Here is a 16,953-nt window from a genome sequence, read left to right as displayed (position 1 = left end):
CTTTTTCATTTTTTTTGATTTTCTGATTTTCGACAAATGATGAAAAAGTGCAAAAAAAAAATTTGAATTTTCAAGCTCGCTTTATTTTCACACTTCAGCCTCTCTTTTTTCTTTTTTTTTCATTCGCCCTCAATTATTATTGGTCCGCCAAATGACCCTTTTACCCTTGAAGAAATGCAACATGTAGCACATAGGATGCATCAAGATGGTCTGTTATTTTGGGCACACATGTCCTAAACGAACCCAGCCCCTGTGTTGAGTCCCCAAAGTCAAATGCACATGATGCAAACAAACGTGCCTACTAGGGATCCGGCATAAGGCTGAATTATTCTAGGATCAAAACCTGGGTTTATTGTTCTAGACCTGGCTTACCCGAGCGGACAGCTCGAGCCGAGGGAGGGCAGCATACCGGGAATACAGAAGCTTCACCGGCTTTGCAACTTGTCCGAACCTCGTTCTAAATTTGGAATATGACTCTAACAGAAAAGAAGTCACACGAAGTGCACACTTCTTCATGATTTAGAAGACTCAGAGAGGAGGGATTTCGCAATAATTTATATACAGTTCACGGAATATCAAAGTGGTAAAAGCAATCAATTAGCACATAAGGCCCAAATCATGTAACAAAATCAGATAATGGATAAAGCCAACTATAACAATTATTCTAAGCTCGAATTCTTGAACCCTGAACAAGATATTCTGGGTTCGTCCCCAGTAGAGTCGCCGGAGCTGCCACACCTCCTTTTTACCTACACTCCCGAAAAAGGGTATAAGGGGAGGTTTTACAATTAAAGGACAATCGAAACGGGATTTATTTATCAAAAGATTCAGAGTCGCCACTTGGGAGATTTATGGTGTCCCAAGTCACCGGTTCAAATCCCGAATCGAGAAAACGGTTGACTCTGTTTAACAGTCCACGAACCAGAAATCCGGGTAAGGAATTCTGTTAACCCGGGAGAAGTTGTTAGGCATTCCCGAGTTCCGTAGTTCTAGCACGGTCGCTTAACTGTTATAATTGGCCTATTTACTTGATTTTAATACATGTTTAGCCTATGGTGCAATTTTAGCCTTAACCGCTTTATTTAATCATTTTTAGAAAGAATCACAACATCATTTAGAATACGTCTTGAACCACGTCACATAAATGCACCCGCGGCTCTCGACATATTTTATCTAACATTGTGATTTAGATTTGGGTCACATAAATGCGCACCCGAGTTTAGGAAGGCAATTTTTAAAAGAGCACGCCTAAAGCAAGCTACGATGCCCATGATCTATTAATCTAGATTAGTTTTAATATTATTATAAGGACATGATTTATGGAAGGGTTATGGAAAATGGAGTAAGTTAATTAATAGAATGATTAGGCTAGCATGGCCCAAGACTTGTAGCCAAACAACTAAAGCCAGATATTCATTAAAAAGTTCAGATCTTTCAACAATAGATCAAAGACCAAATTCTGTATTTCAAAACATTCAACGATCCAAATCTAAATTTGTTCCTATGTGATCCAGCTTTGTCTGACCAATTAGCCTTTAAGATCAAGCTTACTATTAGCCCATGCAATTCAAAGAACAATTTAACGAGTTGCCTCAATAAAATCACTTGACAGAATAGAGTAACTAATAAACATAGAATCAACCAATTTGAAGGCATTCAAATACTCAAACAGTTTAAATAACAGTTCCGAGCAAATCAACCATAAAAATGAGATTAGAAAAGAAAGAACCTCGACAAAAACTCTTCTGTGTATTTATAAAGGACCTTCGAAACAAAGCTTCATACACCGACGAAGCTTGATACACCAACCAAGTCGTTCAACTAGAAAATAGAACCCGATGACAAGTACTGAAAAATACGAGCAAGACTGACAGAACCCCGACTGGAAAAAATACGACACAAGATGTCGTCGTGTTACGCACCAAGGGGTTGTTTTGACTGGTTTCGTGCCACTTCGGGGTGATTCAAAGCTGAAGTTTGAAGGTATTTTCACTGAGATTAATGGTGTCCAATAGAACAGGTTTTTGGGAAAACAAAGCGAAAGGAAATCTGGCCAGCAAATAGAGTCACCAACAACGACGCTACTGCCACGATGAGCGACGTCTTAAGGGAGAATAAAACGAAATAGATCGACAACGAATGTCAAAAATAACGAACGGAGCTTCGGACAGGTATAACAAACGAGCTCCTTGAGAGACTCAAAGCTGCGAAACTTACGTAGCGAACTGGGAGGGAACGAAAATGGCGATAACTGTAGCGTCACAAATGATCATCGGTTGCTGGAGTTTTCCGGAGGGTTAGAGGCTAGCAGCAGCGCGTCTGGAACTCATTAAGCCGACGAGCTGGTGGATATCGTTTGTTCGGCGAGTTTCAGGCAGAGATGGGGGTCGTTTGATGATTAACGTTAGGGTCGTTGGCATTTTTTCCGGCTAGCTGTGGTCATCTGACTCGCCGCTTGAGAGCTATGCCTGTGTTGTTGCCATTGATCGAAGAAGAAGAACGGGGAAGTGGTCGTTTTTGTGATTAACGTTCAGGGATCGTTTTCTTCTCTAAGGTTGTGCAGCCTTTCTCTTTTGTTCCCAACCTTTTTTGTTCTTTTTCGTTCTTTTTTATTTTATAGTCTAGGTTTTTGGTAGGGTTTTAGGTTAAGGGGTATGGGCCTAGAAATTATGGGCTTGGCAATTATGGGCTAGGTACAAAATTAGGCCTAAAGATGGGTTGCTCGAGCCCAAACTCTATTCTTTCACTGCGAACGAGATTAAAATACGGGCCCATTTATTAATTAATCCTGCTATTCAAATAATTACTAAAATAAAATTAACCATTAAAACAAACTTATTTTTGGCATTTTCAAATATCATATTAAAATAAAAGTACGATACTATTTTTATATATTTTTTAGGATTTTTTTAAGATTAAAATGACTACAAAACATTAATGAACCTATTTTTGTGATTTTGTTTTTCTTGTAATAAAATAAAGTAAAAGAGTCAAAATTACTTAAAATATCTATATTATGTCTAAATTAAATATTTACGCGCTAAAATATGAGAAATCTTGGGGAGTGTCAAAAATTACATGTCTACAGCGGATACAGTCCCTGAGTCCTCGACAAAACACGACACGATTCCTGCCGGGGAACTTGCTACTATCGGCTCCAAAGTGCCCGTTCCTGGAGCTTTTCGGGGACAATACTTGTCCTTTGGGTTCTTTGACATTCTGGGGGGCCTTAATTTGGGTCCTCGATTCTCATCCGGAGAGCTTAGGGATGCGTAAGACCCAAATATCGCCAAAGCGGGAGGATCTCACAAGGGAGAAGGCGAGCTCGGAAGCTTCCTCAATGGAGTTAGTGAGAATATTAACCTTGACACTTCTGGTGCCATCGAGGAAGCGGAGGAGTGCCTGAGGCAAGTAATACCTTGACATATTTTGGCACTTTCAAGTATTTTTCTTTGTTTCTCTGACTTCTTTGTTTTGTTGTAGGCTAAAAAGTTGTATGACCATGTCTTCTCCAAGCTGCGAGATGAGCTTATAGGTCATAAGAAGGAATTCGAGGGCCTTGCCTCAAGTTTAAAGGAGTCGGAGACTCTCTCCGCCCGAAAGGAGGAGGAGCTGAGTGCGCTCCAGGAAAGGTTGGAAGAAATGAGCTGAGACAAAGACAACCTTGTTGAGAAGGTAGTACTGTATTTTACAAACCTGCCTTTTATTTTGACTTGATACTTATCAACTTGTTTCGCCTTTTGTAGGTTGCACAAAAGAACGCTCTCGTGGGGCGTCTTTAGTAGGAGATAGTTGTCAAGGATGCGAAGGTCCTTGACCTGAGGAAGCAGAATGGAGTACTGGCCTCGAAGAGGGACTTTCCGCAAACAGAGCTGTCATCATCCTAAGACCTTTTAAAGAGCGCCAAGGAAGAGATCACTGCGCTGTCGTTGGCTAGGTCTATGGTAGAGGAAAAGGTGTCCTCGTATAAGAAAGATACTGCTACTGCAAATGAAAAGGCTCGAGACATACTAGTAGGGGTCAAGCAGAAGTTGACTCGAGCTGTTACTCACGCTCGTGCGCAAGCATAGAAGCGGGCCTTTGAGGAAGTGAGTGGCAAGGGCGTGATTTCTCAGTCGAGATCGAGGAGGCCCAAATCATAGAGGAAGAAACTGCCTATTCGGATGCAGCGAATAAGGGTTCTGATGATGATTCAGGGGGTGAAGAGTAAATTTGGGTCGTCCTTTTCCCTTTTTGTGCAAGGGTTTCTTAGGGAAATACTTTGGAAACGCTCCCCCGTTGTACATGTATTTTTTGGGAATACAATGTTTTTTCTTTCCGCTTCCAATTTTTGAGCTCTATGTTTTATTGCTTTTGTCTTCAAATTCTGATTATTTGTTCTTTGGAACATATGCTCGGAGCAGTTGAGGCCTTTGAGATCGTGTACCATCTCAAAATAGGGCCGAGAGTTTTTACAGGGTCGATGACCTGCAAATGTCGAAAGCCCTCGGGGTTGAATGACTCCCGAGCGCTGGTGCAACGGTATCACTAAAGTGATATGACTGCAAAATGACCGTGGTGGCCTTGCCAATGCATTTCCCAAGAAAATGGTACTGGCATGGTCAGATTTCATTGGTCCTTAGGGTAGGCGAATGGGTCACCACCTACTCTATATATGTACTCGCCTTTCCTTCTTTTGAAAATTCTGTTGTACTAGGTGACCATCTTTCTATAGGGTTACCCCTCCATGCGCCAAGTTTCCTTCAACTCAGAGCTTTTGCCTGTGTCTTTTGCTTCCCCTTTCTTTGTTTCACCTCAATCATGGCTGCTAAGCCCAAATCCTCTTGCCAAGGAGAGGAGAAATTTGTTCTAACCTCACACTCGGTTAGTGGCACACCGCCAGCGTCCGGCGAGCGAACGCCGAGATGCTTTGTCTCAAAGAGGGATTTTACGTTAGCCAAACCTCCTAATGTTCCGAGCTACCGGGAGTATGCATCGAGCTATATCTCTTCGATAAGGGAGGAGCATCTCGAGGCAATTAGAAAAGAATGCCGATGGGGAGAAGAAGTGGTGCTGCAGGTACCTTCATCGGAGGAGAGCGTTATGGCCCATGTCGAGGAATTTTTGAACGTCTATACATATCCCTTTACATTGGGCCCTCTCGATAGGGTCGTGCTCGAGTTTTGTATGAGGTATCATGTTACCTAGGTGCAGGTTCACCCGTCCCTTTGGAAGATAGTGCTGATGTATTTTGCAGATAAGGTCGGGCTCGAGTTCACCCTTAGTCATCTCATTAGGTCATACCAGCCTTTGTGTTACCGAGGCTTAATTACTCTACGGTGTCGATCCACTTGGCCCCTTACTATTAATTATGAGAAGACGAGGACCGAGGGTGGATGAGTCGATTTGGTCGAGTACGAATAGTCAATGTTATCCCCGGAGAGTTTCTGCCATTTCCTGAGAAATGGAATTTCGCACGTAAGTGGTACACTCGCTCTTTTACTACTTTTGTCCGTATTGCATGTAAGCTTTTTGAAGATATCCTCCCTTTTGCTTTTTGTAGCGATCCCTTGGCTGCCGAAAGAGGTTCCTGATCTGACGGAATGGTCTTGTAAGCTGGTAGCTTGCTCGACTTATGAAAAATGCAAATAGCGAGACTTATCCAAGGGGAGATGGGAGGCCAAACATCATGGTAAGTTCTTAGTGGCTCCTTTTCTTAGAAATGTACTTTCTTTATAGCACACTAACTCTACCAACGCAGGTGTTGGAGAATTTTCCGAGATGAGGTCGTGTCTCGTTGGGGAGGAGAAGAGATTGCCAACCTCGAGGTCGAGGATTGATAATAAATGGAAAGAATCTTCGAGGTGTGAGGATGCTCGTAGTGGGGCGATTCATTTTCTGAGGTTCAAAAGAGACGAGTCGGTCAAGCTTCCAGCTTTGAAGACCTCTAATTTTGAAAAAATAGTTCCAACCTTGCCGCTGTTTCCTATTCCCGTCGAAGGTACTTCGAGGGACAAGGGTCATCTGTCGCCTCCCTCTTCCCCTACCGAAGGTACTTCGGGGGAGACTAAGCCATCGGATATATGCTCGACTTTTGGTGAGGCTCAGAGGCTTAGCTTTATGGTAAGCTTTGGTAGATGGTATAGGCTTCTTTCAGTTTTGCATATTCCTTTTCTTATTGAGCTTTCTTTTGTAGGCCTTTTACAAGCTTAAGTCTGAGCTGCTTTACCGTGAGGCCAGGCTGCGGAAAGCTTTGGATGGGGAAAAATCTCGTAGGCTTCTTTGCAATAAAAGGGGATATGAGCTGGTATACCTGCTCTATGAGGCGGATCGAAGTCGGAACTACGAGGGCTATCTCGAAAAATAGGTAACCCTTGTTTTGAGCCGGTGTATGATCCTCCTTTTGCCTTTGTAGGCTAATATTCTCCTATTTCAGTTGTAGAGAAAAACAAAGGATGTGGAACTACTTTGGGGCGCAGTTGGCCAGGTTAGGCATGAGTGTAACGAGTTAAAGGCTCAGGCAGATGTCCAAGTTGCAGCCAAGAAGGATTCTTTGGCCAAGCCTTCAGCCCTCGAAGTGCAACTCCGGAATGCTCATGTCAACAGTTCGGTCCGAACAAGCTGATTGTGGGGCTCGAGTCCAAGCTTCTAAGGATGAAGGTCGAGGTTGTAGATGCTCGGGATGAAGCCGAAGAGATCAGAACCAAGGCTGATAGAAAAGTGACCGTCTATTTGCGATATGCTACCGATGCTCGAGCTGAGCTGAGAGGGAACTTGAACTAGGAGAGTAGGTGCAACGAGTATATCAGGTGTAAATATCGGAGGGAAACCCTCGAGAAGGTCCATGCCAGGGGATTCTATCTCTCGGAAGAGATAGAGCAGGCAAAGATGGATGAATATGATGCCAAGTTCCTTTTGTCCGATGCCGAAAATAGCGAGAAGGAGATCGACGGGTCGTAGTCCCCGATGGGGACGCAGATTAGGCCTTTCTTTTCTGAATTTGTGTATAGTGCTTTTGAGGAATACTGTAAATGGAGTTTTGTATTTTTTTCTCATATATGTATAAGAGGAAACTTTGCGGTTTCATTTTTCATGTACTTCCCTACTTTGATGTTTCCTAGCCATTAGCCAGACAAATTGGTCTTCGAGTTAAGAGAACCCTTAGATTCATAGTATGGCCCTGGGGCTCATTAGGCTGACCCGTAGGCTCTTACGCGCTTTGGTCGGTGCGACCTTTTAGTATAAGCCGACATTTGAGCTTTTATGCTTTTGCTCTTAAGCATATTTAGTTAACTATTTCGGGTTCAGTCTCCGAGTCGGGTTTCGACTCGATCTCATTTGACCCTTAAGTTTTTGAATTTAAAGTTGGCCCTTAGGATCTTACGTGTTTGGTCGGTACGACCTTTTATATGGGCTGGCGGCAGTGGCTCTTACGCATTAGGTCGGTACGATCTCTAGTATGGGCCAACGACAGTGGTTCTTATGCATTTGGTCGGTACGACCTTTTATATGGGCTGGTGGCAGTGGCTCTTACGTATTGGGTCGGTATGATCTCTAGTAGGCTTTATCTTTCCCTCGTTAAGGACTTTTGAAATTGTGTTTGCCTGACTCTTCGACGGTTTGATAAAAATCTCGATTGTGAGTCGTTATATGGTGATGATCGAGCACCTCGGGAGGTTTGGCTCGGCGGCCGAGTATGTCGAAGCTATAGTTTGGAGCTGACGTAGTCGAAGCTCTTTGCCTATGTCGAGGGTATCCTGTTTAGCCGATTCTTTTCGAAGTATTTTCGAAGTAATTGAAGGCCTATGATTTCATAGCAATGGTCGAGCGTCCCCGAGTCGCGTTAGTTTGGTTGGTACAGCCTTGTGACCGTAGTCATTGTGTTTGGCCGGAGCCTTTCAGTTCCCGAGTGAAGTAGTTTCGGCATCTATATCGAGGGTATGTCGTTTTAGGGGTCTTACAAGTTCGATATATAGCCTTAACTTTAAGATCAGGTTTATGCCTTTTGTAAGGTCTTACAAATTTTTACATGCCTTACTTGAGGTCTTACAGTTTTGGTTACTTGGTAAAAGTATGGTTCATGCCTTGCTTGAGGTCTTACAGATATTGTCACTTGGTACAAGTATGGTTCATGCCTTGCTTGAGATCTTACAGTTTTGGTCACTTGGTACAAATGTGGTTCATGCCTTGCTTGAGGTCTTACAGATATTGTTGTTGCCTTATATATGTCTTACGAGACCGAGGCTGCCCACATGCGATTTTATGACCTCGGGTTTTGATAAGTCAATGGGGGTGGCAATTGGCGGCAGTCCCCGAGTCATCGAAAGTTTCTTGGCTCGGGAGCCATTACTTGTAAACTTGGTATTGCCTCATTGAGGGCTTACGATTTCGGAGTTTCTGACCTGGAGGTCATGTGGCCTTGAGTTTTCGACGCCAGTCCCCGAGTGTTCGGGACGTTTTTGGCTCTAGAGCCATTTTGTGATCTTGATATTGCCTTATTGAGGGCCTACAAGTTTGAAGCTCCAGCCCGGGGGTCATACGGCTTTAAGTTGTTGATGCCAGTCCCCGAGTGTTTGGGACATTTTTGGCTCTCGAGCCATTTTTGCAAAAATACCGAGCTTCCTTGAAACGTGAAATGCTTTGGAAAGTATTCTTTGATTACTTGGTACAAGTATACACGTTTTCTTGATGTTGATGTTGCATCATTGAGGGTTTACGAGTTTGAAACTCCGAGCCGGGGGCCAATCCCCGAGTGTTCGGGACGTTTTTGGCTCTGGAGCCGTTTTTGCAAAAATACTGAGCTTCCTTGAAACATGAAATTCTTTGTAAAGTATTCTTTGATTACTTGGTACAAGTATACATGTTTTCGCTGTTAAGGGATCAGTTATTCTATACCGACACGGTTCATTCGATTGTTTGGCTCGGTACATTATTTTCCTATCGAGACCCTATTTAGCGCATCTTGGTTCTCCGAGTAGGTGACATTCCGGGGGGATGCCCCTAGTATTCGAGGTTGATTGCAAAATAATCCTTGAATACTTGTTGAGTCTTCCTTAGGTAGCATATAGATGTTGCCTCGTAAAAAACATTGCCGATAAAACCCTTCTTGGGATAAAAACCCAGTCGAAGGAAAAGAGTGCAACGTACGCTTTTGGAACCTAAGGTCTTCGAGTTGGAAAGCGTTTCGGTTGTTTTGATCGGATACCTGCATTCAGGTTAGCATAAAATGTAACTAAAAAAGGGGAGATGGCCATACCTTAGTGCTGACGGCACTTCAGACCTCGATGTGATTCAATCGTTTGTTATGAGGACTCGATACGGTCCTTTGTTTTGTTTAGTAGGGCATAGCCAAGAATGTAGCTTATTATAGCTATCTTACAGTTTGCTTATCCTTCAGCTCCTTCGATGGTGGAGGCATTGGTGTTGGTGTCACATTATGCATCGCGAAAATCTCTTTTGCTGCCTGTTGTTCCCCGTAGACAGTTTTTACCCCATCCTTTGTCAGGAATTTCATCATTTGATGGAAGGTGGATGGTACTACTCTCATACAATGTATCCATGGCCTCCCGAACAACGCGTTGTATCTCATGTCTCCTTCGATGACATGGAATTTGGCATTTTGGGTTGTGCCGGCCACGTTGACTGGGAGGGTGATTTCCCCTTTCGTTGTTTCGCTCACCATGTTGAATCCGTTGAGGACTCGAGAGGCGAGCACAATTTGGTCAAGCAGTCCGAGATGCTCTACCACCCTCGACCTGATAATATTGGCCGAGCTACCTAGATCCATAAGTACACGTTTAATTTGAAATGTATTTACAAGGAAAGAGATTTCCAGTGTGTCGTTGTAAGGCTAAGACAAGGTCTCGATGTCCTCATCGCTGAATGTGAGAGCATCCTCAGGTATGTAAGCCCGAGTTTGCTTTTCTCTAGTGATAGATATTTTTGTTCATCTGATCATGGGTTCTTGTGGAGCATCGATGCCTCCCAAGATCATATGGATGACATGTTGTGGCTCATTTGTTTCGTTCTTCTTGGTTGCCTCTCTTTCCCGGAACTGATTTTTGGCCCGATCGCTGAGGAATTCTCGGAGGTGACCTTTGCTGAGTAGTTGGGCTACTTCTTCCTAGAGCTGCCGACAATCATCGGTCCTGTGACCGTACGTGCTGTGGAATTCACACACTAAGTTATGGTCCCTTTATGAAGGATCTGATTGCACAGGCCTTGGCCACCTGGTGTCTTTGATTTTACTGATGGCGAATACGATGTCTGAAACATCGACATTGAAGTTGTATCCCAACAAACAAGTGCCTCTGTTGGCCCTGTGTGCCTATCAAATCTAGCTCTGTTGACAAGTCCCCGAGGGTTCTGGCCTCGATCCATTCTTCGGTCATTGTGGGGTATGTTGCGCCTTGGGGCGCTTCTTCTATCTTAACTGTATGGTTGGTATCTCTTTTTATTCGGCTTCGACTCCTTCGCCAGGAGCCTGCTAGGATATACCGAGCCCGAGGGGCCTTCTAGTTGGTCGTCTTTGACCCTGATCTTTGATTGGTATCAGTTTTGGACGTCCGACCTAGTTACAGCGGGATATTCGATTAAGTTCTGCTTCAGCTGCTTCGAAGCTACCGAGCTTCGCTCGTTCAAACCTTGAGTGAAGGCCTGCACTGCCCAGTCATCAGAGACCGGTGGTAGTTCCATTTGTTCCATTTGAAAGTTAGATACGAACTCTCGCAGCATCTCGTTCTCCCTTTGCTTGATTTGAAGATGTCGGATTTCCTTGTAGCTACTTTTATGGCACCAGCATTTGCCTTTATGAAAGAATCTGCCAGCATGGAAAATGAATCTATCGAGTTTGGGGCCAGGTTGTGATACCACATCATTGCCCCTTTTGAAAGCGTCTCTCCGAACTTTTTCAGTAGGACACACTCGATCTCGTCGTCCTTTAAGTTGTTGCCCTTCACTGCACAAGTGTAAGTAGTGACGTGCTCGTTGGGGTCCGAGGTTCTATTGTACTTCGGAAGGTCGGGCATTATGAACTTCTTTAGAATGGGTTTTGGGGCCGCTTCTTGTGGGAATGGCTTTTGTACAAACTTCTTCGAATCTACACCTTTCAGAATCGGGGGTGCGCCCGAAATTTGATCGACCTTAGAATTGTAGGTCTCTACCTTCTTGTCGTCGGCTTCTCTCTTCTTCTCACTTGACTCGATCCTCTTTGTGAGGTCCTCGAGCATCTTTATGATGGCGGGGTCGGCTACTAACCCACTGTTGTTTGATCTTTCTGGTACCTGCTCGGCTCGATGAGCCATTTCTCGAGCTACCGTGCTAGGAGTCTTTTGGTGGCTTTGCAACTGAGCAATCGTCAGTTGTTGTGCTTGTAACATTTTGAAGATGACGTGAAGTCTAACCCCTTGTTCTTCCTGAGCCGGGGTTTTTTCTGCTTCTTGTTGATCTTCCTAATGTATGCTCCTGTTGGTGTGGGAGCTTATTTCGACGTGTTGAGCGTTGCGCGAGACTACGTCCACGGGAATTGGTTACGGTGCATTCTTAGGGTTTCGTAGTGGTACACCAACACCTCGAACATCCACACCATTTTCTCCATGGTCTTCAAGGTTGTTGTTTTCACGTGCGTTTACTGAATTAGACATTTTGACCTGAAATCAAAAGATCTTGGACAAGAAAAAGCGTGAAAGATAACTTGCGTTATGTAGTAAAACCAGCAAGAAAATAATCACTATTATTTTTAGCCTCATGGTGGGTGCCAAACTGTTTACCTTGAAAATGGTAATTACAATTAGATTTGATTTTGTGGTTCTAAAAATATGTGATCTATTTTTATGCTAGTTGTTAGGCAATTGATGCTAAGTGAAAGACTTAGAAACAAGATAATAGCTTGAAAACAAGGTGATAACCAAACCGAATGGCTGATAATCGAGGCCTCGAGCTTGCTTATTCAGGGCCTCGAGGTCGAGTCGGATGTCCTGCCGAGGGTAGTCGATGGATGACTAACAATTATGATAAAATCAATGATGGCTCTTATGGCCAATAATAAGCAATAAATGAAGAGCAATAAATAGAACACAATGAATATAAGCAATGAAAGCAATGAGATCAAGAGAATATGTTAGAAAGCAGAGAGAATGTTCTTATATATTCAATATTGAACATCAGATCCTTTACAAAATAACAAGGATCCCCTTTATATATGAGGGGAATCCCAACATAGTACAAACATATTTATTACAAAGATATAATGCTGGTACAACCATTTAATGCTATGATTCGGGCCTGGACTAGTCTAGTAGGCTTTGTTAGCTCTGGTCACGTGCCTTGGGAGAATCACATTGATCCACTGAAGCCACTAGTTTGCACTGCCTCGAGGCCGGTCGCTGTGAGCCCTCGAAGTCGATCACTGGGAGACCTTGAGACGCCTTGATGATCTTAAAATCGAACCGCCAATTTTTGCCGCATACAATACCTTTCTTTCTTTTTTAAAATTTTTTTGTACATTTTTTTATTTTTTCTACAAACATTAATATTGTCTAATTTGAAATAAAATTATAAAATTCATTATTAAAAATTTTTGGGGACCTAAATCAAGGATTTACTAGTCTCTTACTAGAGTCATCTGTCCACCCTTAACGTTCTCAATCAAATTTATAGAGTCTCACTTAATATAAGGCAACAATGACAAGAACATTAATGACAATGAGTGTGTCATTTAGTTACCAAATGTGAATGAAGTTGGTTGAACAGTACATTCATGGTGGGGCAGTAGTCTATAAATAATTATTGATCGTCAATGAGGGGTGGCTCAACAGAACTGGTGACCTAAAACCAAAATATATTAAAAATACCCGAAAACCTCTTTTATAAAATCCATATAATTTTGATACAAAAAAACCTACATGACTTTGATCTAGTGGTGAGAGAGCAACTCATGATATATGAGTTATGCGCACGCCATATGGTATTGAATTCTTCCCTTAAATGAAAATGGTAAAGGGTGAGCCAATTATCCATCGTGTTTTGAACCTTACGACATTTGTCTCAGGTATTTCTTAGTTAAAAAAGATGAGACACAAAAGAACTTGTTTTCTGGTGTGTGGATCAATCAAATGTGACAAAAAAATAGTTAATTTGAGAGTATTTGAGTTGAAATTAGAAAGTAAAATCATGAGAACCATGAAAAAAGGCTATACATAAAGGAAGAAAAACAAAATTGATGAGAAGTTAAATATATTATTCAATTTAGTGAGAAAAATTTATCCAATTACCTCACTCAATCTTACGTTTACCAAATGTTAAAGATTATTAAAATTTGAAATCTTTTATTAATAATTATATAAATATAAATTATAGAGTATATATTATATAATAATATAATAGTACTTATTTTTGGGACCTTAAGTATTTGAAGGCCAAAGGCAACAACTTCACTTGGCTTAGAGCCGCCCTTGCTCCCAAAACAACTACTCCCTCCATTTCAATTAATGTGAACTCATTTAACTAGGCGCAAAATTTAAGAAAAGAGAGAATTTATGTGAACTCATTTGATTGGGCGCGAAGTTTAAGAAAAGTGATAGGAATTTTGATCTTGTGATGTAAAATGATGCACATATATTTTGAAATATATAAAGTTTTAGAAATTGAAAATAGAAATATTTTTGAAAGATAATAACATACCAAATAAAAGTTCAAGTCGTAGTAAAAGAGTCACGCCGTAACCAAAGAATCATTCATATTGTGTCAACCTTTGTGCTTTGCCATAAATACAAGTTATTATTCGCTTTGTGGCTATTTTTAGGTTCCAATGAGAATGGTGCAAGAATAATTATCACTACGAGATTGCCGTTTTTCGTGTAATGTTTCTTAATTAATATCTAACGATTATCTATAATTATCTGGACGATTTAAATTTTAAGGTTATTTACATATAATTCAAATAACTCAGATATCTAACATGGTTAATATCAAAAATCAAAATGGAGTCATACTGTAAAAAAATTCACTGGCTAAAGAATTTTTTAAAATTTTTAGATAGCCGACTAAAATGAGTTTTGAATTAAGGATAATATTTTCACTTACACTACTAAAAAGAACTGGAATTAGCTACGAACGTCGTCGCTAATCTGTCACTAAAATGCTCTTAGCTAGCAGAATTTCTTGATAATCCGTTGCTAATCCATCGATAAATGATATTAGCGACGGATTTTTCTGTTTAGCTATAGAATTTATCCGTCGCTAAAACCTGATTTTTTGGTAGTGTTACATTATTATAAAAATAATTATTATTGAAAAATAATGTTTTAGAAACTGAAAATTTTAAAATAGAAATATTTTTCGAAAGATATCAACACACCAAATAAAAGTTCAAGTAGTAGTAAAAGAGTCAAGTCGTATACAAAGAGGCCTTCATAGTCTCAACCTTTAATTGTTTTGCCGTAAATATGATTTTTTATTTTGCTTCCTAACTATTTTTAAGATCCAATGATACCGACAAGAATTCTACCAAAAAAGAAAAGTATAATTATAACTAGGAGATTTGAGAAATGATTAATTGCTTTCATGTAGTGTTTCTTAATTAATATTCAATGATTATCTATATATATTGAAAAGGTTTAAAATTTAAGGTTAATTACATATAATCCAAATATTTCAAATATTTAACATGGTTACTGGTTAGTGTCCGTACATACGCGCGAGTCTAATACTAGTTATTGCATAAAGATAAATAATTTTTAAATATAAAAAAATGTCATTGTTTTTGGCAGACTAAAAAAGAAATAAGATTACATAAATTGAAATCGAGGGGCGGATGGCATATAAGAAATCAAGGGCGAAACCGTACTTTTATCGTATGTTGTCAAATTGGTCAAATATCCACGACTGCAATTTAACGGTTGGGATTTACCCTCCCGAAATCTACAAGCTTCCTCGATCTATTCTTGCAAAATGACGTCGCATTTGACAGTTGAGGCTTCGCCGGGCTCGCACGTACGAACGGGCTCAAGCAAAACGCCATCCCGGAGAAGCTCCGGTTATGACCCGACTTCCCGCCGGTTCTCCGGCCAAGTTGAGCTGCCGGTGTTCTCCTCGGAGTCTCCGACGAGTACCCGCTCGATCCGCCGTGGATATTCTCGTCTTCCTCCTCGTCAGTGCATCGCGCCGGAGACATTCCTCGATCGTGATCCCGGCAAATCCTCCGTTTACCTTCGATCGTCGATTCGTCCAATGAAAACGTCCGTGATTGCTTTTTACGGCGAATGGGCAGAAATCCGGAGAACCACGACGGTGACAAAGACGACGATGCGGGGCAATAATCTCCAGAATTTGAAACCCTAGGATCCGACCCCGGCTTACTCGACCCGGATCTAAACAGACCCGATAACAAAGGAAATTTGAGACTCTTCTTCTTATGCGAGGTGGCAGCAGTAATTGTTTTTCCGTTGGGACCCACATGTGGAGTACTGAAAAATCTTTGATCTGGAACTCCATGAAATGAATATTGCTGGAATTGCAAGGGCGTAGTATCAGATTTCCGGCGAGAAATGTACGGCGAAACGGAGCGAGGAAACGCTAGAGGCGGAGGATTGGCGTCTGTTTTCCGGTGGTCTTCCTGTATTTGAATTGCCTCATAATGTTTATAATGAGTTTGTGCTTGTGCCTCCGCCGCGATGACAGCAAATAGCCGTTCGCGCAGACACGAAGCACAAATGCCGACGCTACTACTAGCATCGGCTAGATGCTTCTTACACCTCATTAATTAACTTTCTGAAAGAAATGGAAATCCTTAAGGCTGACGTGAAAAGCAGGGTTAAATGGCAATAATCATTCTTTGAGCCGGTTTGGATTTTCAACGCACCGGAAAGCTGGCCGAGATACACCTTTTTTTCCTCTGCCTTATCGGTAAGGCAATCATTTAGTTTCAAAGGAGTTGAGGTCGAGGAGAAAATAAATAAATGCACCTTCCAAGAAAAATTCAAAATGTATATGCTATTTACAACATTCTTGGAGAGTACTGTATCTTTCTTCTTTTTCTTCTGTTTAAGTGGTATTTTGGAGTTGAAAATTGGGAGAGGTAAAAGAAAAACAAAAGTAAAGGTGTGTGGCTTTGTCTTCTTCAATCTTTTTCTCCTCAAAATAGTTTTAGAGCGAGAAAGAATGAGAGAGAAGCAGACAGAGTCACAAAAAATGGGAGCCTTTAAGCCGGCATGAGAATTTTTGTTTAAGAAATTAGAGGCTTCTTTTTAACATCTTTTTATAGCTTCAAGTATAGAGAGAGGGAGGTTGAGGGGGACACGTGGAATAAACAAACATATACTATAGAAGAATCTTACTGTCTCCTTTCCTTCCAATTTATGTGAACCTGTTTGACTGGACACGAAGTTTAAGTAAAAAATAAAGATTTTTGGAATTTGTGGTCCTAAACAAGTTCAAATGGGGCCCAGAGTATTTGTGTCGTTATAAAGTTTCTCATTAAGGGTAAAGTTGTAACTTTAAGCTAAATTGTTACCAAATTTAGAAAGAGATCATTCTTTTTGGAACGGACCGAAAAAGAAATAGGTTTGGAACGGAGTATTACTTTAATAAAATTTCTATTATGGTCAGAAAATGATAAAGTTAATTCTTTTGGAAAAAACTCTAACTACTTTGGTTCGTTTGGAACTTTGAATGTGAACATCTTTTCTTTTCCTCTTTATTCTTTTTCTTTTAAGTTTTGTTTTACTCATTCACTAATCTGTAATTCAAAACGAAAAAAGTTGTTTTTTTGATGATCGTTCGTTTAGAGTCAATTCTTTAGAAGGTTATCCAAATATTAACAATTACTCAAGAAAGTCACTTCACTATACTTTTATCATAGAAAAATCAAAACCACGGAAAGTCCCTTCAATTTTACAAATTTATTAGTTCTAAAAAAAATACTATGGGAAGAGCAAAAATGGATGACTCTCAATCGTCTTCCACAAATCCGCTTTA

At 41.1% G+C, this 16,953-nt stretch overlaps 1 protein-coding gene across 1 annotated transcript; it reads right to left on the bottom strand.

The window, feature by feature from the left end:
- Positions 1–14,677: 14,677 nt before the first annotated feature.
- LOC104224360 (uncharacterized) lies at positions 14,678–16,334 on the bottom strand. Its single transcript, XM_009775990.2, has one exon. The coding sequence runs from the start codon at positions 15,734–15,736 to the stop codon at positions 14,870–14,872; it is 867 nt and encodes a 288-aa protein (XP_009774292.1). The 5' UTR covers positions 15,737–16,334; the 3' UTR covers positions 14,678–14,869.
- Between the last annotated feature and the right edge of the window lie 619 nt (positions 16,335–16,953).

This window comes from Nicotiana sylvestris, chromosome 8, assembly GCF_000393655.2.
Source record: "Nicotiana sylvestris chromosome 8, ASM39365v2, whole genome shotgun sequence".
Classification (NCBI taxonomy): domain Eukaryota; kingdom Viridiplantae; phylum Streptophyta; class Magnoliopsida; order Solanales; family Solanaceae; genus Nicotiana; species Nicotiana sylvestris.
This window is presented reverse-complemented; position numbering and strand designations above follow the sequence as displayed.